A 21,377-nucleotide genomic window follows, 5' to 3' on the forward strand; every position below is an offset into this window, starting at 1 on the left:
GGGGCGACGCGCTTCTTCGCCGGTGTTGCTCGTGAATGTGTGCCGCTGAAGCGTTCGTGCACGGCCGCTCGTGGTCCGTGTAGGATTATGTGCATTTTACAGACTCACGCACAGTACTGCTAAGGCGGATACATCCCATGCGACAGAGTGTCAGCCGATAATCGAAATTCGCTAATTAAAAAGGCGTTGAATGTTAGGCGGGTTTATAGTAAAAGATAGGTGTGCCTCAGTGGTATCTATAAGCCCACCGCAAATTTACACGTACGCCATGAATGCTTGTTGCTTAATTACACGGCAAAGAAGTGTCCTATCTGAGCTACATTGGAGGTCAAGATGTGGTGCCCATATATACTCGGTGACCAAAGTTTGGTTGTGAAGCGCGGGTGGCGAGTGGTTGTCAGTGTGAGTGTTGTATTACTTTGCGAATGTTGTGCGCATGTTTGTGTACGTGTGATCGAGTTTCCGTGTTTCGATGCTAATTTAATTAAAGATTTTCTGGCGCATGGTGCGACAGCGAAGAGCATTTTTTTTTTCGATGGTTATAAAAATTTACTCCCATACTTACCTGGAAAAGCTCCCCTATGGATGTAAACAAATACTCCCCTCAGTCCATCCAAAACCTCCGTCCTTAAGGGGGGTAAATTTTTTACTCCCCTGGACGGAGTATATAAAACCCCCATCGGGGCGTGCGCTAGAGGACAAGTCCATTTACTCCCATCTCGGCTTTTTTTTTGCTTACAGTGTAGTCTACAAAGCGGCTGTCAATCAATCTGGCATTATCCTTAGTCAGCATGAGGCCATCGCCCAGCTTCGTAAGAAATGAAGAAGACACTGCTTCGTTCTTGCGGACTAAGTGCACTTTACGGTGCGATGATGTGAATATCATACGTAACTTTCGTTAATATATTCCTCCGGGGTCGAGCAGTGCTTCAATATAGCTTGCTGAATCATAGGAATACAAATGGAGCCAACGCCGGAACCACCGACGTTAATCTGATATGACGCCTGTATCGTAGGAGTACACATCGTAGGAGTATCATGTAGTGTTTATTGCTTTCTTGTAAAATTAGATAGCCAGCACCACAACTACAATTGACTTTGTACCGATATTACGCCTGCGTGGGCTGTTTTTCCAAGCCAGTTTATAGACCTGGCATGGCTCAGTGGTAGAATACCTGATTGCCACGCAGAATGCTTGGGTTCGATTCCTGCTGGGATCATAATTTTCATTCTTTCCATTCGTTGAGTCAACGCTGCCGATGTTGGTTTTCCTTAGCGCTCTAGAATTTAAGTTACCAATGTCTGTTCTCGCACTTCCTGGGTAGATATAAACTGTCAATCACCTGTGGCGCATACCCGTACACCGCGGCCCGTGGTAAACGGGTATGTGCCACACGTGTCTAGTGGAAAGGGTTTGACGGCATATGCGACAGGATTTTCACGTGATTCATGTCATGACCCGGCAATCATATTCGTCAAATCCTCTTACCCTCCCATGCAAATTTTGGTCTACACAGAGTTAAGCAGGCGATCATGAGAGCATCCAGACGTAGGCGGCTAGATAGATAGATAGATAGATACGTAGATAGAAACGCTCAAAGTGCCAGAGGTTCGCTAAGAAATGCTTCGCGTTTAATAAGCAACGTTCGGCGTATGTGTGGTGGCCGAAACTTCAAGCATAGGCGTGCGCACAGGGGGGCAGGGGGGGGGGGGGCGGCCGCCCCCCCTATTCACCTAAGATGGGGGGCGCAAAGTCAGCCCCACACATTGACATAACAAGGAGGGGGCGCTGCCACTCGGGGGGGGGGGGGGCGCAATGTCAGCGCCATACACTGACATAATTGGGAGGGGGGGGCGCTGCGACGAACCTTCGCCCCCTCCTGAAGGGGAACCCTGCGCACGCCTATGACTTCAAGGGATGTCGAATAACAATGTTGTGACAAACATCGTGCACAAGTCCAATTTCGTAGAGGCCCGCGCCTTTCCTGCAGCTGCCAGCGCAGAATTATACTTGGGGACAACTTTCTGTGGCAGTGCATGTCAAGGTAGTACACAAGTCAAGGCTACAGAGCCGAACCACGCCGTTTCGTCAGTGTCGCTGCGCAGCTGAAAGTAGTTCCGCAAAAAAAAAAAAAAAGAAGGCAGAGCCTGCTGCGCCGCGCGGTGCACGAGCCGCTCCCCCACGCGCGAGTCATCTCACTGACCATATTCGATATTAATGAGCACTAACAGACAATAATGCCAAGGAAAGTATAGGGGATGTTATTAGTAGTAAACGTAATGTAAATGTTAAGAAAGAAAAGTGGACGAAAAGATAACTTGCCGCGGGCAGGGACCGACCCTGCGACCTTCGAATAACGCGTCCGATGCTTGCAGGTTCGGTCCGTCGCTTGGCTCTCCGTCACTCCCGTGTTCGTGAGCGTACTGTTGCACGGCTCAAGGCGGATGTTTTAAAGGGTACCCTGAAGTCCCCAAAGCGTAAAAGGCTTCGTTTCGCCTCTGAATCACCAGCAAAAGTTACTGGAAAGACAAGAGTGCAGCGGTACGATAGTTTTACCCTGTCTGCTGTTCGCCGGAAAGTAGATCAGTACTACATTCGCAACGAGGCGCCAACGGCAGAAAAGATGCTCAGCGAGGTAATCGGCGACACCGACATGGTGCTACCGAAACAGCTGAGTGTCAGAACGATGCGCAGGCTTCTGAATGACATTGGATTTGCATTTCGGAAGCGAAAACGTAACTGGAAAGGGACGACATCATCGTGTGGCGGCGGAAATATCTGCGCACCATTCGAGAAATGCGAAAGGAGAAACGGTACGTACAGTTACTGCTTCGATTTGTTGGACAGAGATATAAATGTCAACGATGTCAATTAAAACACAAATGCCGCATGTAAAAATTCACAGTTGAAAGAGTATGAGGAAATAACGATGGAAGTTCTCGTACCGCTAAATATTTAATTTTTAGTTCACCCGTCCTCATACATGTTGCCGTTCATCTTGATTTGCATTTTTTATGGCTTGCTTCTGCATCTGAGGCTCTTATTTGTATTTTGCCTGTTATTCTGGTTAAGCAAGCGAAGGTACAAGTACGTATCGACGTGTTCTAATGAAGTATGGATAGCTCTGAATGAAGGTATTTTGTTATTCATGTGAGTAGGTACCTTCTGCAAACGTTTTTTTATTTTTGTATTTTTCAGTACAACCCAAATAACTGCAAATATTTGCCTGCCCGGTAGAATGACATTAGATGCACATCATAAATTTATTGTCTCAACTGACCCCCTTCGTTAAAAACAGAAACCTGCAGGGCACATCTTTCCCTTGCTTTCACAGGGCTGTATACTACCTTGACGAGACTTGGGTGAATGCTGGGCACACCAAAGAAAAGGTGTGGGAGGACGCCTTCCGCAAAGGTCTCATAACTGGGCTTCGCGCACCGAGCGGCAAAGGTGGTCTGCTCATTGTCATCCATGCTGGAAGCGAAAACGGCTTCGTGGATGGGGCATCTTTCGTTTTCCGGGCGAAAAAGAGTGTTACCAGTGACTACCACAGTGAAATGGATGGCCCACGCTTTGAGAGATGGTTCAAAGAACAACTTTTACCAAACATTGAGCCACGGAGCGTACTGTGATGGACAATGATCCATACCATAGTGTTCAGCTCGAAAAGTTTCCCTCGACGTCGTCGCGCAAGGCCGAGATTCAGTCTTAATTGGTTGACTCAAAAAAGCATCCCGTAGTCTAATGACCAGTTGAAACCCGAGCTCATTCAGCTGGTTAACCAAAACAAGCATCGTTCTTCTGGATACCGGATTGCCCTGGCCAAGGTTGCTGGTCATGACATTGTCCGGCTTCCTCCTTACCATTGTGAATTCAACCCTATTGAAAGGGTATGGAGCCAGGTCAAAGGGTATATTGCAGCCAACAGGTCGTTCACTCTTGCTGGAGTCGAAGAACTTCTGGACGAAGCCATCGCCCTTGTGAGTCCAGAAAACTGGGCGTGCGACTGTGCTCATGTGGTGCGTCTTGAAGAGGAGGCCTGGGAGCAGGATGTTGCAATCGAAAGCACGCTCGACGGCATCCTAATTACTCTGGGATCTGACTCCTGCAGCTGCAGTGACAGTAGTGTCAGTGAATTGAGTGGTATGAGGAACTCTGGTGAACCCGGTGTGCGCTGGCTCATGTGATGCTGAATGTTTGTGAGATGCTATGTATTACTTCCTGATGCCCAACAGCTTGAAAGTATGCTCTGTCATTCTAAAAAACAAGGCATGCAAACAAGGACACAGGAAGGAAGTCAAGACACCACAAACGCCGACTAACAAGTGACGATGTGCACTATCCGCTTACGTGATTCTGGTTGCATGCAGCACCAAGCAATCATTTAGTATGTTTGTTGTCAGCCTGTGAATTAGCCTTTTGTCAGTTGTGGGTGGCACTTGTACTTCACACATAAAACGGCAGCCGAGGAGAGCAAGCGGTGCTGAGTGATGCATCACATATCTTGTTTCACCCGAAAGAAATGGTAGCAAAATTTTGATTACAACCCAACAGACTGTAAACAGCCTCTCCAAATAGCTGTTACGGGTGGATGAACTACAAGACTGGATGAATTATAGCTCAAGAGCTGCGAGATGGAAGCGACTTCCAGAAATGCATTGTCTCATCATTTGTAACTGTTTCACTCATCTGGCAAAAAATTACCACCATCAGTCACAGTGCGTACTATCGCGCTCAGTATGAGGTACATCACGCGAGTGCGTGGCCGAGCGCTCTGCAAGGTTGTACAGTGGCGCCGATCATGGCATATTTTCGAGCTATCGGGAGAGTTTCGCTGCTCGTGCGAGCGCGCATCGCCCCCATTTGCTTGCTTTCGTCCTCGAAGTTATCATTTTATCGAGTTAAGAATGAACATAAAGCTGATGTCATCAGATGCATTAAGAACTGGAAAAGTACGCAAAATACGTTCCCAAGGTCAAGCGATAGTAGCTTGGTGACATATCTCCCGCAGTACAACCACCCTACTAATTCCCATAGGGGCAGTTTGAACGAACGGTGGTATTAACATTGTTTAAGCTTAACGTGTTAATGCTAAGATAACGACATAGCGTATTTTTATGCGGGCAAAAGTAGTGTTCAAGAAGACTAAGCAGTTTTGCCATGGGTCTGGGGCGCCTAGACAGGGGCACAGTATTGCAAAAGTGTGGGGAGGAGTTTGAGGTGAGGCGGCGGGCAAGCTGGTATACGAAAGCTTACAGTGAACACAAGCATTGCGCCAGCGTCAATACGCATCGCAACTTAGAGAAGCGCTGTTTCGATTATGCGTCCGAGTCGCCAACGGCGACAGAAGCAAATACAATGAAGTGAAGGGTGGGGAGTCAGCAGGCACTTGAGGCGCCGTCGAGTGAGTGAGTGAGTGAGTGAGTGACTGACTGAGTGAGTGAGTGAGTGAGTAAGTGAAACAACTCGATTGGGTCCACAAGGGGGAAAAAATTACAAGGCGTAAGGTGGGGGGGGGGGGGGTATACCGCTGCCGCGGTTCCGCACAACGGATACCAACGGCACAGAACCGCGGTTACGCGAATAGAGACAAACTTCGGAGCAACAGAGTCTATATCAGAACAGAATTGTGGTAGGCGCGTTACTTATAAATGTACGGTGCTTGTAATCAGTCAAGCCATTTTGAAAATACTGCTTTATTGTTACATTCGAGGCTCTGACTTACTAATGTTTGAAGTTTGAAAAACAGCGCATAGACGAAAACGTACTTTATTTTCGGAAAAAGACCTAATTCCATTCTCATTCCATTCCGTGCAAAATGCGCTTAAAGGGGTGGTGCCATCAAATTTCGAGGCTATAACAAGCCTGTTGTGGGTTTCCTCTGTATGGAAGGACACTCCACACGAAGGGTCGGACAGAGCAAACGTTTAGAATATGTCTTAATTCACTTCCAAAGTGTACCTAAATGCCCATTCTCCCGATCGAAACCCATCGCTAGCGCGCCAACACTGACGTAGATCTGTAGGATGGGCAACGAAAGTTGTAGTGAAGTCACACCAAGTCTGCTGTAGTAACGTGAGTGACCTCCGGACCTCCGCCACTTCCGCAACGTACGTACCGGCTGTAGTCAACTAGAATATATTCTAGTTCATTATAGTACTGGCAAAGCATCGGTTGCTACATCACTCGGCGAGTTTCGATCGCTTCCTGGCTATGTGCGTCACAGCCTTGTGTGGTCACGTGACCACGCCTCCTACACTTCTACGTCACTGCCCAACATCGGCGCCCAGAAACCCAAACCGAAAGTTGTCCAAATCAAAAGGCGATATTAAATTATTTAGCGAGAATACATGAATCTTGGTGCGTGCATCATGCTTCATAGAGCTATAGGAAACGCTTACAGCAAAGAACGCGCAAGCCACAAATTTAGTGGCACCACCCCTTTCATTCCATTCCCATTCCATTCCTCCAAGCGCTGTCTCAATTCCATTCCATTCCGGGGTCGCGAAAATGTGGAATGATTCCGGAGTCATTCCAATTCCGGAGTGGCAACTCCGCAACACTGCAGGAAATGCGCATCTGTCATGCCGAAACTGAAACCGAAACAAGTTCATCGGGGACTACTTTGGAGCAGTAACACAGAGCAGTGAGCTCCGCCCCCGTAGCTTTCCCTTTATTGCCACAGAAAGTTGTCCCCGAGTATAGTTGTCTGCATCCGCATGAAGGGGAAATAGCAGCCGTGAACTTCATCCATCTCCTCACAGCAAAGCTATGCAAAGCGCTGTCGTCTGCTCGGCTTCCCGCACGTACTGTCGGCGGCACCCGCTAGGTGGCTATCAGTGGCGCCTGTATAGGCGGTGCACTAGGCCTATAACATTCGCCTTTTGGTTAAAAGTGTATTTTTTACATAAATGCCATTAATCTGATTCGAGTGAGTGATGCCAATGAGCCCGGCTGAGTGAGCCTGCATCCGCGTTATTTAGCCCGAGCAGAGTTCTTGAAAGTTAATTCAATTCAATGCTTTAGGCTCAGTAGAGTTCTTGCGAGTAAATTCAATTCAGTGCTTTATTTACCTTTCTGTGAAAAAAAAAGGTTACAAAATACTACTTAAGTGAGCAGCTTGACGAGGTGGTTGCTACTATCAGGGAGTTTGAGTGAGCTCTGCTGGTTCATCATCAATTCAGCGAGTCTGAGCCTGAGTGAACCCTAAGGCAGAAGTACAATTCAGCGAATTGTGTTTACATTATTGAACCTATGATCACAAACACTTTCAGCATCGGTATTACCCAATGCTTTCTGGTGCAGAAGAACTAAAAAAGAGCCGTTTCTTCCCTTGGTTTTATTAAATTACAACCGAAGGGCATTACAAAATGACAAAATTACTTTCATACATAACATCATGTACTACAACAGTTGCACAACAATTGAATTAATGCCAAAAAGCATTGCATCTAGAAAACCACAGTGCACACAGGACAACGTAGCTGTAACATTTGCTTGAAAATCATGCTCACATTGAACTGTCATGGGGGTGTGCAAGTGAAAGGCCTTTGGCTTGTACATAGTGTCGTCTTCATTGCCTATTAGTGCAGTTAATGTCCTGATGCAATTTTTACTGACTGCGTGCTTCACAATGTAAGCACGCCTGCAGTATGTGCACTGTGATTTGTACTAGAAGTGTCCTCAAACTTTGCGTGATGCAATATGCAATTGTACTGCGCTCGCGTTCGGTCGACTATAGAGAAAGATGGACCCCATGACAAGCAGTGCACCAGCCACAAACTGCCAGCTGAGGTGGAATTCAAAGGCATACACTGATACCACACATGAAAGCACAATAGCAAGTGAAGTGGCAAATCCCTTGAGAATGTTGTCAGCATATTTAACAACAACTGCAACCAGCAGCCCACCAAGGGCTTGCAGAAGAATGACAATCCAGATTAGTATACTGTAACCATAAAAAAATCCTTTGTCACGAACTTCTGCATAATCGTTGGCAAGTGTTGTCAGCAAGCCAAAAGGGACTGCAAAAGTACTCAGTTGGACATTTCGCATCCACACAGAAACATCACTGCCTTTAAGGATCTTTTCAAAGTATACACCTGCAAATCCAGACAGGCAGCAAGCTGCCAGAATGGCCAGAAAGCCAACTAGGGGCTGCTGCACATGGCCCTCCACAGTTTTGGGGTGAACACCTATCTGTGCCAGCTGAACAAGTGCAACACCCACAAACAGCACCAGCAGTGCCACCCACTGGACAGCTGCAAGCTTCTTGTTGAGCAGTGCCAGTGAGAAAAGAGCAGTAGTGATGATCTTTAGTTGGTAGGTCACCTGCAGAACAAAAGAAATTTCGACCCCGCTAAGTAAAGCTGCAATGGAAAAAGATTAGCACTTCTTTTTGGGCGGCGTAGAGGTATGCTTGACTGTGGCACAAAATACGTTTCGTGAAAAGGGGGAAGAAGAAAGTGACGCGCCATCGTTCGGTTCACGAACGTACGGTAGAGGGAACAGAGTTCCATCTCTAAAGACTTGACAGAGTCAATGAAGAAAGTTGGCGATTCACTTTCCTCTTTGTTCTCCCCTCATTTCATTAAACATATCTCTTGCCGCAGCCAAGCACACCTAGGCAATTAGCACGAGTGAATGATGACGGGAGCGGCAAAATCATGAGATGCAGCACTTCTGTTACTAGACATGCTAATATCATGCAGCAGGCACAATCCTTGTTTCAAAGTGAAGGTGGCCGGTCAAAAGTAGCTCATCGTAAAGGTCAAATTTTGAATGCTAGTCGCAATGTTGTTGCTCCAGTCAGTGGTCCTATGCCATGTTGTACAAAACAGCATCTCGTTCGGTTCATGAACGTGTCATTCATGGAAATATTCCATAGAGTCAACGAGAGGGCTGTGACTCTCTGTGTTTTCCGTGCTTTTAGGAGCTGGCTCGCCAGATTCTTAAAGGGACTGTCTACCGCTCGGAAAAATTTTTCTGATTATGGTGAAAATGAGAAGAGCGTTCGTCACATCGGCGGCAACGAGCATGCTTTTGCCCCATACAAAAGCAATTATATTAAATGCGAAGCATTTCTTAGCGAACTTCTGCGAGTTTGAGCGTATCCATCCATCCATCCATCCATCCATCCATCCATCCATCCATCCATCCATCCATCCATCCATCCATCCATCCATCCGCCCGCCCGCCCGCCCGCCCGCCCGTCCGTCCGTCCGTCCATCCATCCATCCATCCATCCATCCATCCATCTAGCCGCCTACGACTTTGTGCTCTCCTGGCCGTTTCGTTAATCGGATGTATACCAAAATTGGTATGGAATAACATGACCGTATTACGAACATAAATGACAGGTCATAACACGAAAATCATGACATGCATGTCATGAACAGCATGATTTACACTCCACGGCCTTGGGGCTCTTGCAGCCATTCCGTTAGTTTCATATATACCAAAACTGGTATGACGTGACAAGAGTTCATGGCGAACATAATGACAGGTCCTAACGTGCAAATCATGACACGCATGTCATGTGCGGCATGACTTACATGACATGGTCTCGGGGCGCTCGTGGCCGTTTAAATTAATGGATATATACGAAAACTGGTATGACGAGACATTTCGACATGGCGAACATAACTGACACGTGGTAACATGAAAATCATGACACGGGTGTCATGAACGTCACGATTTACATGCCACGCTCATGACGCACTCGCGGCCGTTTCGCTAGGTTGATATACACCAAAATTGGTATTGCTCGATGTGACTGCATGAAGAACATGAATAACAGGTGGTAACATGAAAACCATGACATGCATGTCATGATTTACATGCCACGCTCATGGTGCATTCGCGGCCGTTTCGCTGGCTTGATATACACCAAAATTGGTATTGCGCGACGCGACTGTATGACGAACGTAAATTAGAGGTGGTGACATGAAAATCATGCCATGCGTGTCATGTACGACATGATTTACATGGCACACTCATGGTGCGCTCGCGGCCGTTTCGCTAGATTGATATGCACCAAAACTGGTACTGCGCGATGTGACTGTATGAAGAACATGAATAACAGGTGGTAACATGAAAACCATGACATGCATGTCATGTATGTCATGATTTACATGCCACGCTCATGGTGCATTTGCGGCCGTTTCGCTGGCTTGATATACACCAAAATTGGTATTGCACGACGCGACTGTATGACGAACGTAAATTAGAGGTGGTAACATGAAAATCGTGATAGGAAAGTGATGTGCGACATGATTTACATGCCACGCTCATGATGCGCTCGCGGCCATTTCGCTCGCTTGATATACACCAAAAATGGTATTGCGCAACGTGACTGTATGACAAACATATATGACAGGTGGTAACTTGAAAATTATGATATGCATATCATTTACGGCATGATTTACATGCCACGCTCATTGTCCGATCGCGGCCGTTTCGCTAGCTTGATATACATACACCAAAATTGGCACTGCGTGACGCGAATGTATGACGAACATAAGTTACAGGTGGTAACATGATAACCATGACATGCATGTCATGTGTGGCATGATTTACATGCCACGCTCATGGCTGACTCGCGGCCATTTCGCTCCTTCGATATACACCAAAATTGGTATTGTGCGATGTGACTGTATGACGAACATAAATGACAGGTCCTAACATGCGAATTACGTTATGCATGTCATGTACGGTATGATTTACATGACACTGTTATGGTGCGCTTCCGGCCGTTTAGATAACTGGATATATACCAAAATTGGTATGGCATGACAGGAGTGCGTGATGAACATAATTGACCGGTCATGCAGTGTATTCGCAATGCCCACGAACTATAGGTGGCGCGCCGTGCTTTTCAAGATGGCGCCAGGAGGAGGGTCAACCCGTTTGTTAGCATAGGAACAGATGGGACGTGCGGACGTACGGACCGTGCCACTTTCACCGGATGAAGTCATGAGCTGCGCTGAAATGGATATGAGACTAAAATACTTTCCCAAACCATGGAAAGTGCTAAGTACTCGCCACCTAATTATTTGCTGCGAAGTGAAAGGTTATATTTCAGCTCCGTTACCGTGCATAACGATGCTTTGCGAAATCCTGTGCGTGCTACATAAACCTGCATGAACTAGAATTGACGTATGAGCTGAACGGCACTCCGAGGTAGTACGTACCGAGCCTGCCTGACGGATTTGCCGCAGTAGTAGACCGCCAGCGAGTAGCGCCATCGCTGCTGCGCGTGATGATGGCTTGCAAACATACAAGTGTTCTGTGATAATACCCCGTCGTCATTACTTGCGCAGTCGGAAACGCGGAGTTACGTATTCAACGGAACACAAGCATTTAACATGCCATTCAGTAGCGCTTGTGTCACAGCCATGCTGAGACTCTAGCCGTGTGTACTTCACTCGCATGTTGCAGGTTCGATCAGCACGATCGAAACATGAATATCGAAAAGAGTGCACACGTATGCTTTTCGCAACGTCGAAGAAGTTCGCCCAGAGGCGTGGATTATGGCCGTGACTGCACGTTGCATCGCTCTAACCATTGCGCTTCGCTGGTCGAGCTCGAGCGTGTTGGCGGCATGCGGCGCTCCATAATATCCACAATAATTGTGATACTTGCAATGCACAAGAGGAACTATGCTTTTATTTTGATCTCGCTCAAGGATATTATACATTAAATACAATCAAAGTGACTCACGAGCGTGAAAGAACATTAACGCACGAGGGGACGTGAAGTGCAACTCGCTCCTCGTGAGTTAGCAGCTGGTGGTTCATCGTCGCTGTCACTCTCGGTGCTTTCATAGTCTTCTACGTCCAGTGAAAAATCCTCGTCGTCAAGATGGTTTCTTTCAACATCACTGCTGAAAGCAATCTGATGAATTTCCTACGCCGAACGACTTCGACCACTCCGCGTCACCACGTTTACAATTAGAGAGACGTCTGGGCGCGGAGAACGTTTTGCTCTCAGACCGGTCAACAAGCAAATCGCTTGCAGTGTGCTGCCACCTATCAACAAACGTACAAAAACAAGCGGCGCAGCGGTGGCTATGAAACCCAACACACTGGCGAAGGACGGCGTGGATTGAAAGCGTTCGCTCCACGAAAGACGTCGAGCAGACGCGTCCTCGAATGATTGAAACGTCGTTCGCACGATTCGTAACAGCGCTTTGCTGACAAAGGATAGAGGCCCTATTTCAATTTATCGCCAACTTGAGATCGCTCAGTTATACATGAGCACATTGCGAGCCCGCGCCCTCCCTCCCGCGTACAGTGTTATGGGACTCATGCACTACAAGAAACACTGACCAATTATATATGCAAGTAAAACAGGGTGCGCTTCAACTGAACATGTCAGACGATAACAATTAACTTACCTACGTGGCTATAGAAAGCCTCGCGAAGCTGATAGTATGTGTACACTGTGGGCTAGCATTGAAAGCGCGAGTTGCCACGTATTTTCACGAAAACTTCGCGTCTCGCAAGAACGAATCAGATTCCTCGTGTCACGGAGGGCCCGGTTTGTTCACTGATGCAGGGAACATGCAAAGACGTAGTGTTCCTTTCTGGCCAACGCGTTAACACTGAGGCTAGCACAGACGAACAAGGGAGCGATTGCATAGTGCCGCCATTTTGTCGTCTACTAACCTTCCTCGAGAGGACGCTCCTGGATTCCGCTCGGTGGCGCGACAGTCTATGGGCATTGCGAATATACCAGAATATACGTTTCATTGGCATGGTATATACCGCATTGTACATGCATGCGTGCATGGCAAACATGCGATATATGCTGAACTAGATGCCATGGCATGAATGATTTCATTTGGCTCAAAAATAAACAAAGATGTATGCAGCTCTTTGCTGGCTGCTTCGCATTACATCGATTCTCACAGTGTGTGGGATCTGCCGGATTTTTTTTAATTTGATGTTGAAAATCGTGAAAGAATGACCGCTAGCGTCACCCAACGGCGATGTGGTTCAATCCACTGGTATGACAAGCAATCCTCGCAGGTAGACTCATTTTGCTTAAAAACAAACATGTATAACTTGAAATTGTATTTTACGCACTTGAGGCAACTTTCGGTTGCGTCAGAGAGTAATTTTTTGCCTTTTTCTTTCTCACGCATCCAAAAAGGCGCCCGGTGGCGCTACTTGCGGCGCCGTCATTGATTTCTTCTGCTTCAACTCATGCGCTATGCCATGCGGCTCTCCGCGCTGGTCGTAATGTGCCGCTGTATTGTTGTTAGGATGTCTCACATGTGCTGCGCTGTGAAGGCGCGCATTTATTGTCTCTTTTTGATGAATCGACTTGGCTTGGATTGCGACAGCAGTGCTGAAATAAACGCATAGACTGCGATTACAACAAGTGTTCTGTAATCGTACAATAAGGCTTCATTTAACCTCTAGCGCGCTGAAATGGACTGTTACATTCATTACAATAGCGTTCAGCGAAAATAAATCCTTCAGAAATCACATCTGCTTTCTGTTTTAATTTTACCGGCGCTACAATCGTCATCACGTCCACCAACCAGTGTTGTGGGCATGTTTCACGCCAATGGAAGACAGAACGCAGATCGAAAAATCCTGTTTTAAACATTTCTACTCACTTTCCAGAGAAACGGCTGCAAGGTTGAACACTTCAGGCGGTACGCTTTCTATTGCGGTACAAAACAGAAAAGCGATGGAGGACGGTAGACAGTCCCTTTAAGCTGGGGCGAAGTCCCGCGCCGTAAACTTAGTTCCAGAGGCGACCGCTACAGGCGCAGCTTGCGCGAAAGAGGAGTCTTCTTCCTCTTGTTCTTCGAGCGCATTGAGTATGATAATAACGCATGCAAAACCACATATAGCATAGCCAACTGTAGCATGCGCACGCTCGCGCGAAAGACGAGTCTTCTTCCTCTTGTTCTTCGAGCGTCTTGATGATGATAATAACGCAGGCAAAACCACATACAGCATAGCCAACTGTAGCATGCGGCGCTCGCTCCTTTCCGGCGCGTGCTCTAGTTTGAAAGGAGACCGCTAGAGGGCCACAACTGCGCGCTTCCTCTCTCTTTCGACAGTCGTCAGTCAGTGCGCTTCGATACCAATAACATGAACGAAGAAGACAAGGCGGCGGAGCGGAGGGCTCGCAACGCAGCAGCAATGCGGGCTCACCGCCGTGACCCTGCGGTGAGAACTCGCGAGGCCGCAGAGAGACATCAGCGTCGTGCGGACCCCGAGATACAAGCCCGCGAAGACGAAGCAGCGCGGAAGCGGCGGCAAGAGAACCTCGAAGAGGTACGGGCGCGGGATGCAGCGGTCAAGCGACGAAAGCGGTCGCTACCTGAAGTTGGTGGCGCCGACGCGCGCTTCAAGCGCCATTTCCTCGACCACGCGTTGGGCCACAGCTGCAAGGTCTACGACCGCTAGTGGTTCGACAACAACCTCACCACAATCGCTACTATAGCAACGTGTCACGCCTTTGTATGACAATAGAGGAATTGTACGGAGCATTCACGGTTTATTCGATTATCTCCGAGCCAACTCCTCAATCATCATTCACTTCGTGGATATGGCGTGATTTTTTTGTTTGTAATCAATGCGGTGCCGTAAGTTGAAAGCTGTGGCGGCATTACCAGCAACATCGCATGGAGAGCGGGTTTCGGAGAAGCGAGCCGCGGCAGCGGGACCTCAAAAGAGGAAGGCGATCCCGCAGGGCAGCATTGTCCAGGCATTGCTGTAAAGAACCGAAAGCGGAAACTGGGTCCCAAGCAAGTATAGACCTACTCCATGTTTGTAAACAGCGGTAGGCGCCGTCGATATATTTAGCGCCCTTGTAGCGACGTCACGGCGCGCAGGCTCCGCCCAGCCGGTCCAGCTTGAAGCGCGCTACCGCCCTCTATTATCACGTGACAACTCGCGTAGCAGGTGCAAAAGCTGCCTCCGAGCACCGCGCGTCGGGGCGCCTCCCGCATGCTTACAAGCGGCGGCCGCAACAGAGGAGGTTGCAATGGCTGTAAGAGGGACTCTGAAATGAACGTCATGTTGACGTGCTGCTCTTGCTCTGAGAACCTTATAGAAACATGAGGTATCTTGACGGCGGGAAGGTGACTCATTTGCGAATGATCATCGCCGTTGCGACAGTCTTGGTCACACGTGTACGTTTTATTTGTTAACTAATGCAACGGCGATCTCGGCGACGCTTTCATCCCGTGACACGCTTGCGATGATGCTTCAACTACACCATGTGGACAAGGTGGTTACGTACCTGTCAGGTCTGCCCACCGCGGGCCGCGGCTCCGTCCGTACGCTCAAGTCGAGACCGCGCAATGCGTACAGCCCGTAAACAGACTCGGCAAGTTTCCCGAGTGTTGTTTTTCTGTGAATTCTGACAGACATGGACATATCGTGAAGCGCACTGCTGCCAGAACAGCCTTGCACGATACGCTTTTGTCAGGTGTCTCATCGCAGCCGCATAAGATTTGGAAAAGCATAGTCGAAGTCGCGGCTGTGCGTTAATGAATCGTGCCCAAGCAGAAAGAAACATGCGCCATGACCGAGCCGCACTTTAGTTCACGCGAGTACAACGAAATCTTTTTAGCGCGTTTAAGACTTATATCAACAATGGAAAAAGATATCAACAATGGCAACCGTGAAGAATTCGCCGCATATGACAATGCTATATCTACAACGTTAACGTGCTTTGAGGTGAACGTGCTCGCTATGCCTCCACACAAGGCTTATGCCAAGAAATGCGGTGCTGGACATTACAGTGAGAAACGCTTCACTAAGCTAATCCTTTCTGCTGGGTAAGCCGCCCGAAAACATAACCGATGTGCCGGCGTCGGAGACAAGTTTTCGCGTTTTACAGCTGCCGCTAATTTCTTGCGACGGTCTTCGTAAACAGCTAATGAAAAAAAAAAAAAGCTTATTCTATCCTTCTCGTGCCTTCCTGCGAAAATAACTGTGGCACTGCTCGTCGTTACACCGTTTTTTCTTCTTTGCACGACGACAAACAGCGCACGCACCAGCGAAAACACAGCAGCAACTGCGGTAGGCACGGCGGCTTTTGCCTACCGCGCGAAACTAAACGCCCGACGACAGCGCCACCGCATTTTCGTGACGTATGTCCGGTGGAATTCGTCTATATCGGGTGGCCACCGGCCACGCAGTAGTCTCCGGGAACGCTGGCGGTGTAACGAAAAGGGAGTGTCTTCCGAGTCGTTTCTGTTTGCTGAGGAGATGTGGTTTATCTGGTTGGTTGGTAAGTCAAACATTCCTGAGGAACGTGACAAGTGTGCAGTGGACTCCTCCCAAGTTGGGTTTCTGTGGTTGTTTCTGCTTTTTAGCTTTTGCGCTGGGCTGTGTCCGTAGTTCCATTGGCGACCGTCCCACCCAGCATAGCTATCTGAGCGAGCGCGAGCGCCAAGGAGGTCTTCTTCCTCTTGTTCTTCGACCGCCTTGATGATGATACGTGCAGAACACTTTAGGAGCCCGGGCTGCCGTATGCTGTCCTAGCTTGGCGTAACGCAGACAAAACCGTGTGCTGGCACGCGCCAGTGCATTCGGGCCTGTGTAAGGGGCTGGGTAAGACGCTGTGGCCTCTTCCCCTTACGCTCTTTCAGCAATCGTGATGGCGTTGGGGAACGAGATTCTGCAGATTCGCGATGAACCAACGCGTTGTATCCTAGTCAGAACGCGCTGGCACGCGCGTTCGGGCCTGTGTAAGGGGCTGGGTAAGACAATGTGGCCTCTCCCCCTTACACTCTCTCAGCTATCACGTGATGGCGTCGGGAAACGAGATTCTGCAGACGCGCGATGAACCCGCGTGGAGTGGCGCCTCAACAAGCGTTCGGTACGAGTAACAGCAACAGCATCCACAGTGATTTCATGGTGTGCTCCATTTGCACGGACGTGTTAACATCGGGCAAGGTGCCCGTGATGAACGGAACTTTAGTCGACCCATCCACTGCTTCGCATCCCCACATGGTTCCCTTTAGTGGAAGACTAACTTTTTCAGATGCGAAGCAGCTTTTGCTCGGAGCTGTGTCCGTCCTTCCATTGGCGACCGTCCGCTTTCTACCACCTAGCATAGCCATCTGTAACATATTGAGCGCGCGCTCATGCCATGGAGAAGTCTTCTTCGTCTTGTTCTTCGACCGCCTTGATGATGATACATGCAGCGCACTTAAAACGCGCGATGAACCAACGCGTTGTATCCTAGTCAGAACGCGCTGGCACGCGCTAGCGCGTTCGGGCCTGTGGAAGGGGCTGGGTAAGACGCTGTGGCCTCTCCCCCTTACACTTTCTCAGCAATCACGTGATGGCGTCGGGGAACGAGATTCTGCAGACGCGCGATGAATCCGCGTGGCGTGCTCCAACAAGAGTTCGGGACGAGTAACAGCAACAGCAACTACAGTGAATTCATGGTGCGCTCCACTTGCAAGGACGCGCAAACATCGGGCAGGGTGCCCGTGATGAACGGAACTTTAAGTCGACCGATGCGCTGCTTCGCATCCCCACATGGTTCCCTTTAGTGGGAGATGGTGTAATTTTTTTCTTTTTCAACCAAGCGGGAACGAACAGCTGGAAAACGGGACTTGGAGAGTTCGCTGGGCGCAGCCCAGCTGGGCGATTGGCCGGAAATAAGCTCTGCCTTCTACCAGACTTTGGCTCCTCCTTTGCATTCACAGCGTGCAGTTGGATCATCAAGGGGCTGTCGAACACCTACCTATCGATCGCTAACTAACAGCATTGAACAGACACACGCATGTACGCAGCACATCATGCAGAGAGGATGGGCGACTGCATGAAGCGCAAAGAACTCATGGCAACCTTGTCACCAGTTTCTGAATCCCACGGTTTAAGCTATCATGGATCCCAGACATTTCTATGCCCGACCAGGTGACCATGAACATAAAGATCAGGATGGATGCGGTGGTCAAGCCAGCCAATGCAGATTTTGCCGCCTCATCCACGCCTAAAGATTTCTTGTTGTTCGGGCACCAAACCATTCAGGCACAGGCGAGCTGTCACAGTACCTGCTTGTACTAGTTGACTACCCCCACTCTCACAGATAAAAAAACTTCAAGGGATTGAACCATCTTTTCTTCAAGTACAACGCGGTAGTACCCTCAAGCGCTTCGGTGGAACAGCTCTTCAACACTGGCAACGAAGTGCTGATGAGTAAACCGGTTCATCTGATGGACACGTACATCGAGATGCAACTCTTACCGAATTCAAACAATTAAGAAACTTTACTAAGCTGTGAATATGTATTCTGGACACTTTTTCCCGCTTAAATTGTTGTATTGAGTCAGCATTCAATAAACTATGTACTGCTCCTTTCGTTGTAGTTCTTTGTGCAAGAAATTTAATTACAGAAGTGCTTGTGAGTTAACTATTCGAACATCTGAAGTGCAGTATCCTGACTTCGCATATAAAGACCGAAGTGTAAAGTGCCATATGTGCTGCACTTATAGTAGACGCGGACCAATGTTGAGTAAGACATGTATGGAGTATGCCCGGTGCTCCCTGAAAAAATTCGCGCCTTTCTTTGGATTCCTTTTACCTGCAGATAAGCAGCTACCAGCGATGTTCAAATTCGTATAACATACGCAGTTCGATATACCTATAAACTGGTACCCTTATTTCACCTTAGGATTACCCGACCCTACATCTTAATTTAAAGAATCAAATGTAACATTAAAGTAACAACACGTTTCAATGTCAGAAGTGTGACTGAAAGACGTTCCTTTCACGTTAAAGAAACTTGTAAAAGGAACCCTTTCTAAGAGTGTGAAGAAACGAGGAATGAACTTTCCTTCTCGTTTTAGAGCAACATGTGCAACACTGGTCATATGTGCTAATCGTTTTATGGTGGACCTGTGCACCGCGCAACCTAAAATTTAAACAGAAGAAAAAGGAACGAGTCTGCATTTTTGTTCCAACAGCACTGAAGTGGACAATTATAATGACTGGGATATGCACTGTTTTTTGTTTTGCTTTATTTTTCAGAAGGAGCAGGTATTTATCAACAAATGCACAATGATACAGAGAGGGCAAATCTCTGTACGTGTAGACCAGCACTGTCAAGACAGGCCGTTTAAAGGGGCCAACTGCCCAGAACATGAAATGAGCTCCACTGATGGAAAGATTGTCCGTTGCATTGACTCAAACCAACCCTGTTTTTGTCGTGAGAGATGGATTTATATTTTTATTTCTGAATTGAAAGTCGCGAAAAATGACCTGTGGCGCCTCTGGCGGCAAAAACATGAACGATCCGATGAACCCGGCGACGTGACCGTTGATTGCTGTACGCGGTCGACGATTTTTTTTTGTTAGTATTGAAATACTGTTCGTTTCTTTATATTAAAAAGTATTACTCCATAAAAATTCACATATAGGCCTGCGTTAGTATTATGCATTAAAGTGGCGCTGCCTTCGCCTGACGTAATGATCCCATGCTCGTCAGCGCGTCTTGAGCAACTTTTCAGCGTGCTCATGCAACCGTGCGCGCAGTTTCCAGGTCGCTAAGATTTTGGAGCGACGTAGTTTTTCTACCTACACTTGGTCTCGCGAATGACGCGCGCCGCTACTCGGCGCGGCCTCGCATACACGTAGTGACGTTTTCGATGACTTGGCTTGGCTCGTTCATCGAGATAATGACGCCGGGACAAGCCACCCATGACACAGGCGCAGGCAAACCTTGGACGCATGCGCACACAACGCGGTACAGATACAGGGAACGTGTATAATGGCACATCAGCTGATTGTGACAGCTTTTTATTTTCAAAAATAGTTGAAAAGCTATAAATAAAGGTGGTTAAGCATAGCTACAGGAACTCCTGCGATAGCAGAACGACAGCTTTCACAAATCGCGAGAAGGGCTGGCGGCATCGCTATCAATTCCAAGCGTAGCTGGAGGAAAGGTGCGTCCGTGCAGTGCCTCCTCTATAACTTTCAGTGCCTGGTGGACAGGGAGGAGAACAAAAGGCGCGACCATCGGCGCGAGTACAACCGTTCACCGCCAGGCGCCGCCACCCAAACAGGATTTCGCGGTCTTTCACCGCTTTCGTTCGCTGCCCGCGCATCACTTGCGCAGGTGCGGCTGCTAGTTTCGTTTCGCGATTTTCTCGACTTCAGGGTTTCTTGAGATGCTTACAATGATCGGTAGAAGCAAGGCCTGCTCGACCGCTAAGCTCTTGAGCTCTCTCGCAACAAACACAAGACTTGGCAAAACAAGCAGCTGCTGACTTGGCGCTCGGCCGCGGAGCAAGTTTATACAAAACCCGATTCAAAATCAGTCTACGTGCCACCATTAACCAAATTCAACTGGACCAATTTGTTGTCCCAATTCAAAATATCTCGTGAAATATTAACCCAACGTGAAGAAAAAGGCGTGCTGTTTCTCTGTCCAGTGTCCAACCTGCTGCCTTGGATTAAATCACCAGGTGACAAGGAAAAAAAAATTTGTATTGGAAGAAAGCAACCTTTTACCTTTTACATATACTGGCCCGCTATTAAAACATTTTTCGTACAAAAAAAATAAATATGAAATTGCACACACAATGATTTTCACACCCTTACATCCATTGGCCTAATAGTGAAACATTTGGTGACAATTAAAGAAACGTTAACTGCACAAGGAAACAAATATTTCACAACTATACATACATTGACCTAAGATTGAGACATTTGCTGACAAGAAAAAAGATCATAAATTGCACAAAACTATTTGTGAGAGCCATGCATACAATGGCCTAAGGTTAAAACATTTGCCGACAAGAGAGAAAGATAAATTGCACAAGAAAATATTTCTCGCAGCGTTACATAAAATGGCTTGCAATGAAAATATTTGTCGACAAAATAAAATATCACATATAATACACAAGGACACAACCTTTCTCAAATCCTTACAGACTTCCTTGAAAGTGGCTTCCTCGTGAAATATTTGCAAGCATCCTGCTTGTCAGTCACATTAAACGCATAGTTCGAGAGGAGTGGCCTGAAGAAGTAAATACATATGAGGTTCATGAGTCGCACCCTGTGGTCATAGCTGCCATCACTCTGGCATTTAAGGAGCCTTGATGCACAGAGGGCTGGAACTGTGTGCTTTGTCAAGGTACTGAGTGGCTTTGCCACAGTCGGGTTGTCTTTGAGCGCACCGTCTGCAAAAGTTCGCAAAGTATCAAGGACAAAAAGGAGCTGGTCAGTGGATACAGCAAACCACCTCGGTCCTGGCGGCGTGTCAGCTGCAGGAGCGGCTCGTTGCTGGCTGGCTTCGAACACACAGAGACACAAAAAGGCAGTTGTGGTGTCCTGACCTCTTTCTTGTGTCCGTGTTAACACGCCCTGTCTCTTTTTAGACAGACACA

At 47.9% G+C, this 21,377-nt stretch overlaps 2 protein-coding genes across 3 annotated transcripts in view; one reads left to right on the forward strand and one right to left on the reverse strand.

The window, feature by feature from the left end:
- The first annotated feature begins 2,797 nt into the window (after positions 1–2,797).
- Positions 2,798–4,188, forward strand: LOC125758899 (uncharacterized). The gene is made up of 3 exons (XM_049416671.1): positions 2,798–2,814; positions 3,336–3,624; positions 3,742–4,188. Exons 1-3 carry the CDS (start codon positions 2,798–2,800, stop codon positions 4,186–4,188), a joined length of 753 nt encoding a protein of 250 aa, XP_049272628.1.
- A 3,133-nt stretch (positions 4,189–7,321) lies between these two features.
- LOC119397024 (UDP-galactose translocator) overlaps positions 7,322–21,377 on the reverse strand; it is a 44,230-nt gene continuing 30,174 nt past the window's right edge. For both annotated transcript variants that reach the window (XM_037664448.2, XM_049417303.1), the window contains exon 4: positions 7,322–8,332. In XM_037664448.2, coding sequence (XP_037520376.1) covers positions 7,685–8,332 — 648 coding nt within the window. In that variant the 3' untranslated portion in view covers positions 7,322–7,684. The remainder of the gene's footprint in view (positions 8,333–21,377) is intronic.

The sequence above is a fragment of the Rhipicephalus sanguineus genome, chromosome 6, assembly GCF_013339695.2.
Source record: "Rhipicephalus sanguineus isolate Rsan-2018 chromosome 6, BIME_Rsan_1.4, whole genome shotgun sequence".
NCBI lineage: Eukaryota > Metazoa > Arthropoda > Arachnida > Ixodida > Ixodidae > Rhipicephalus > Rhipicephalus sanguineus.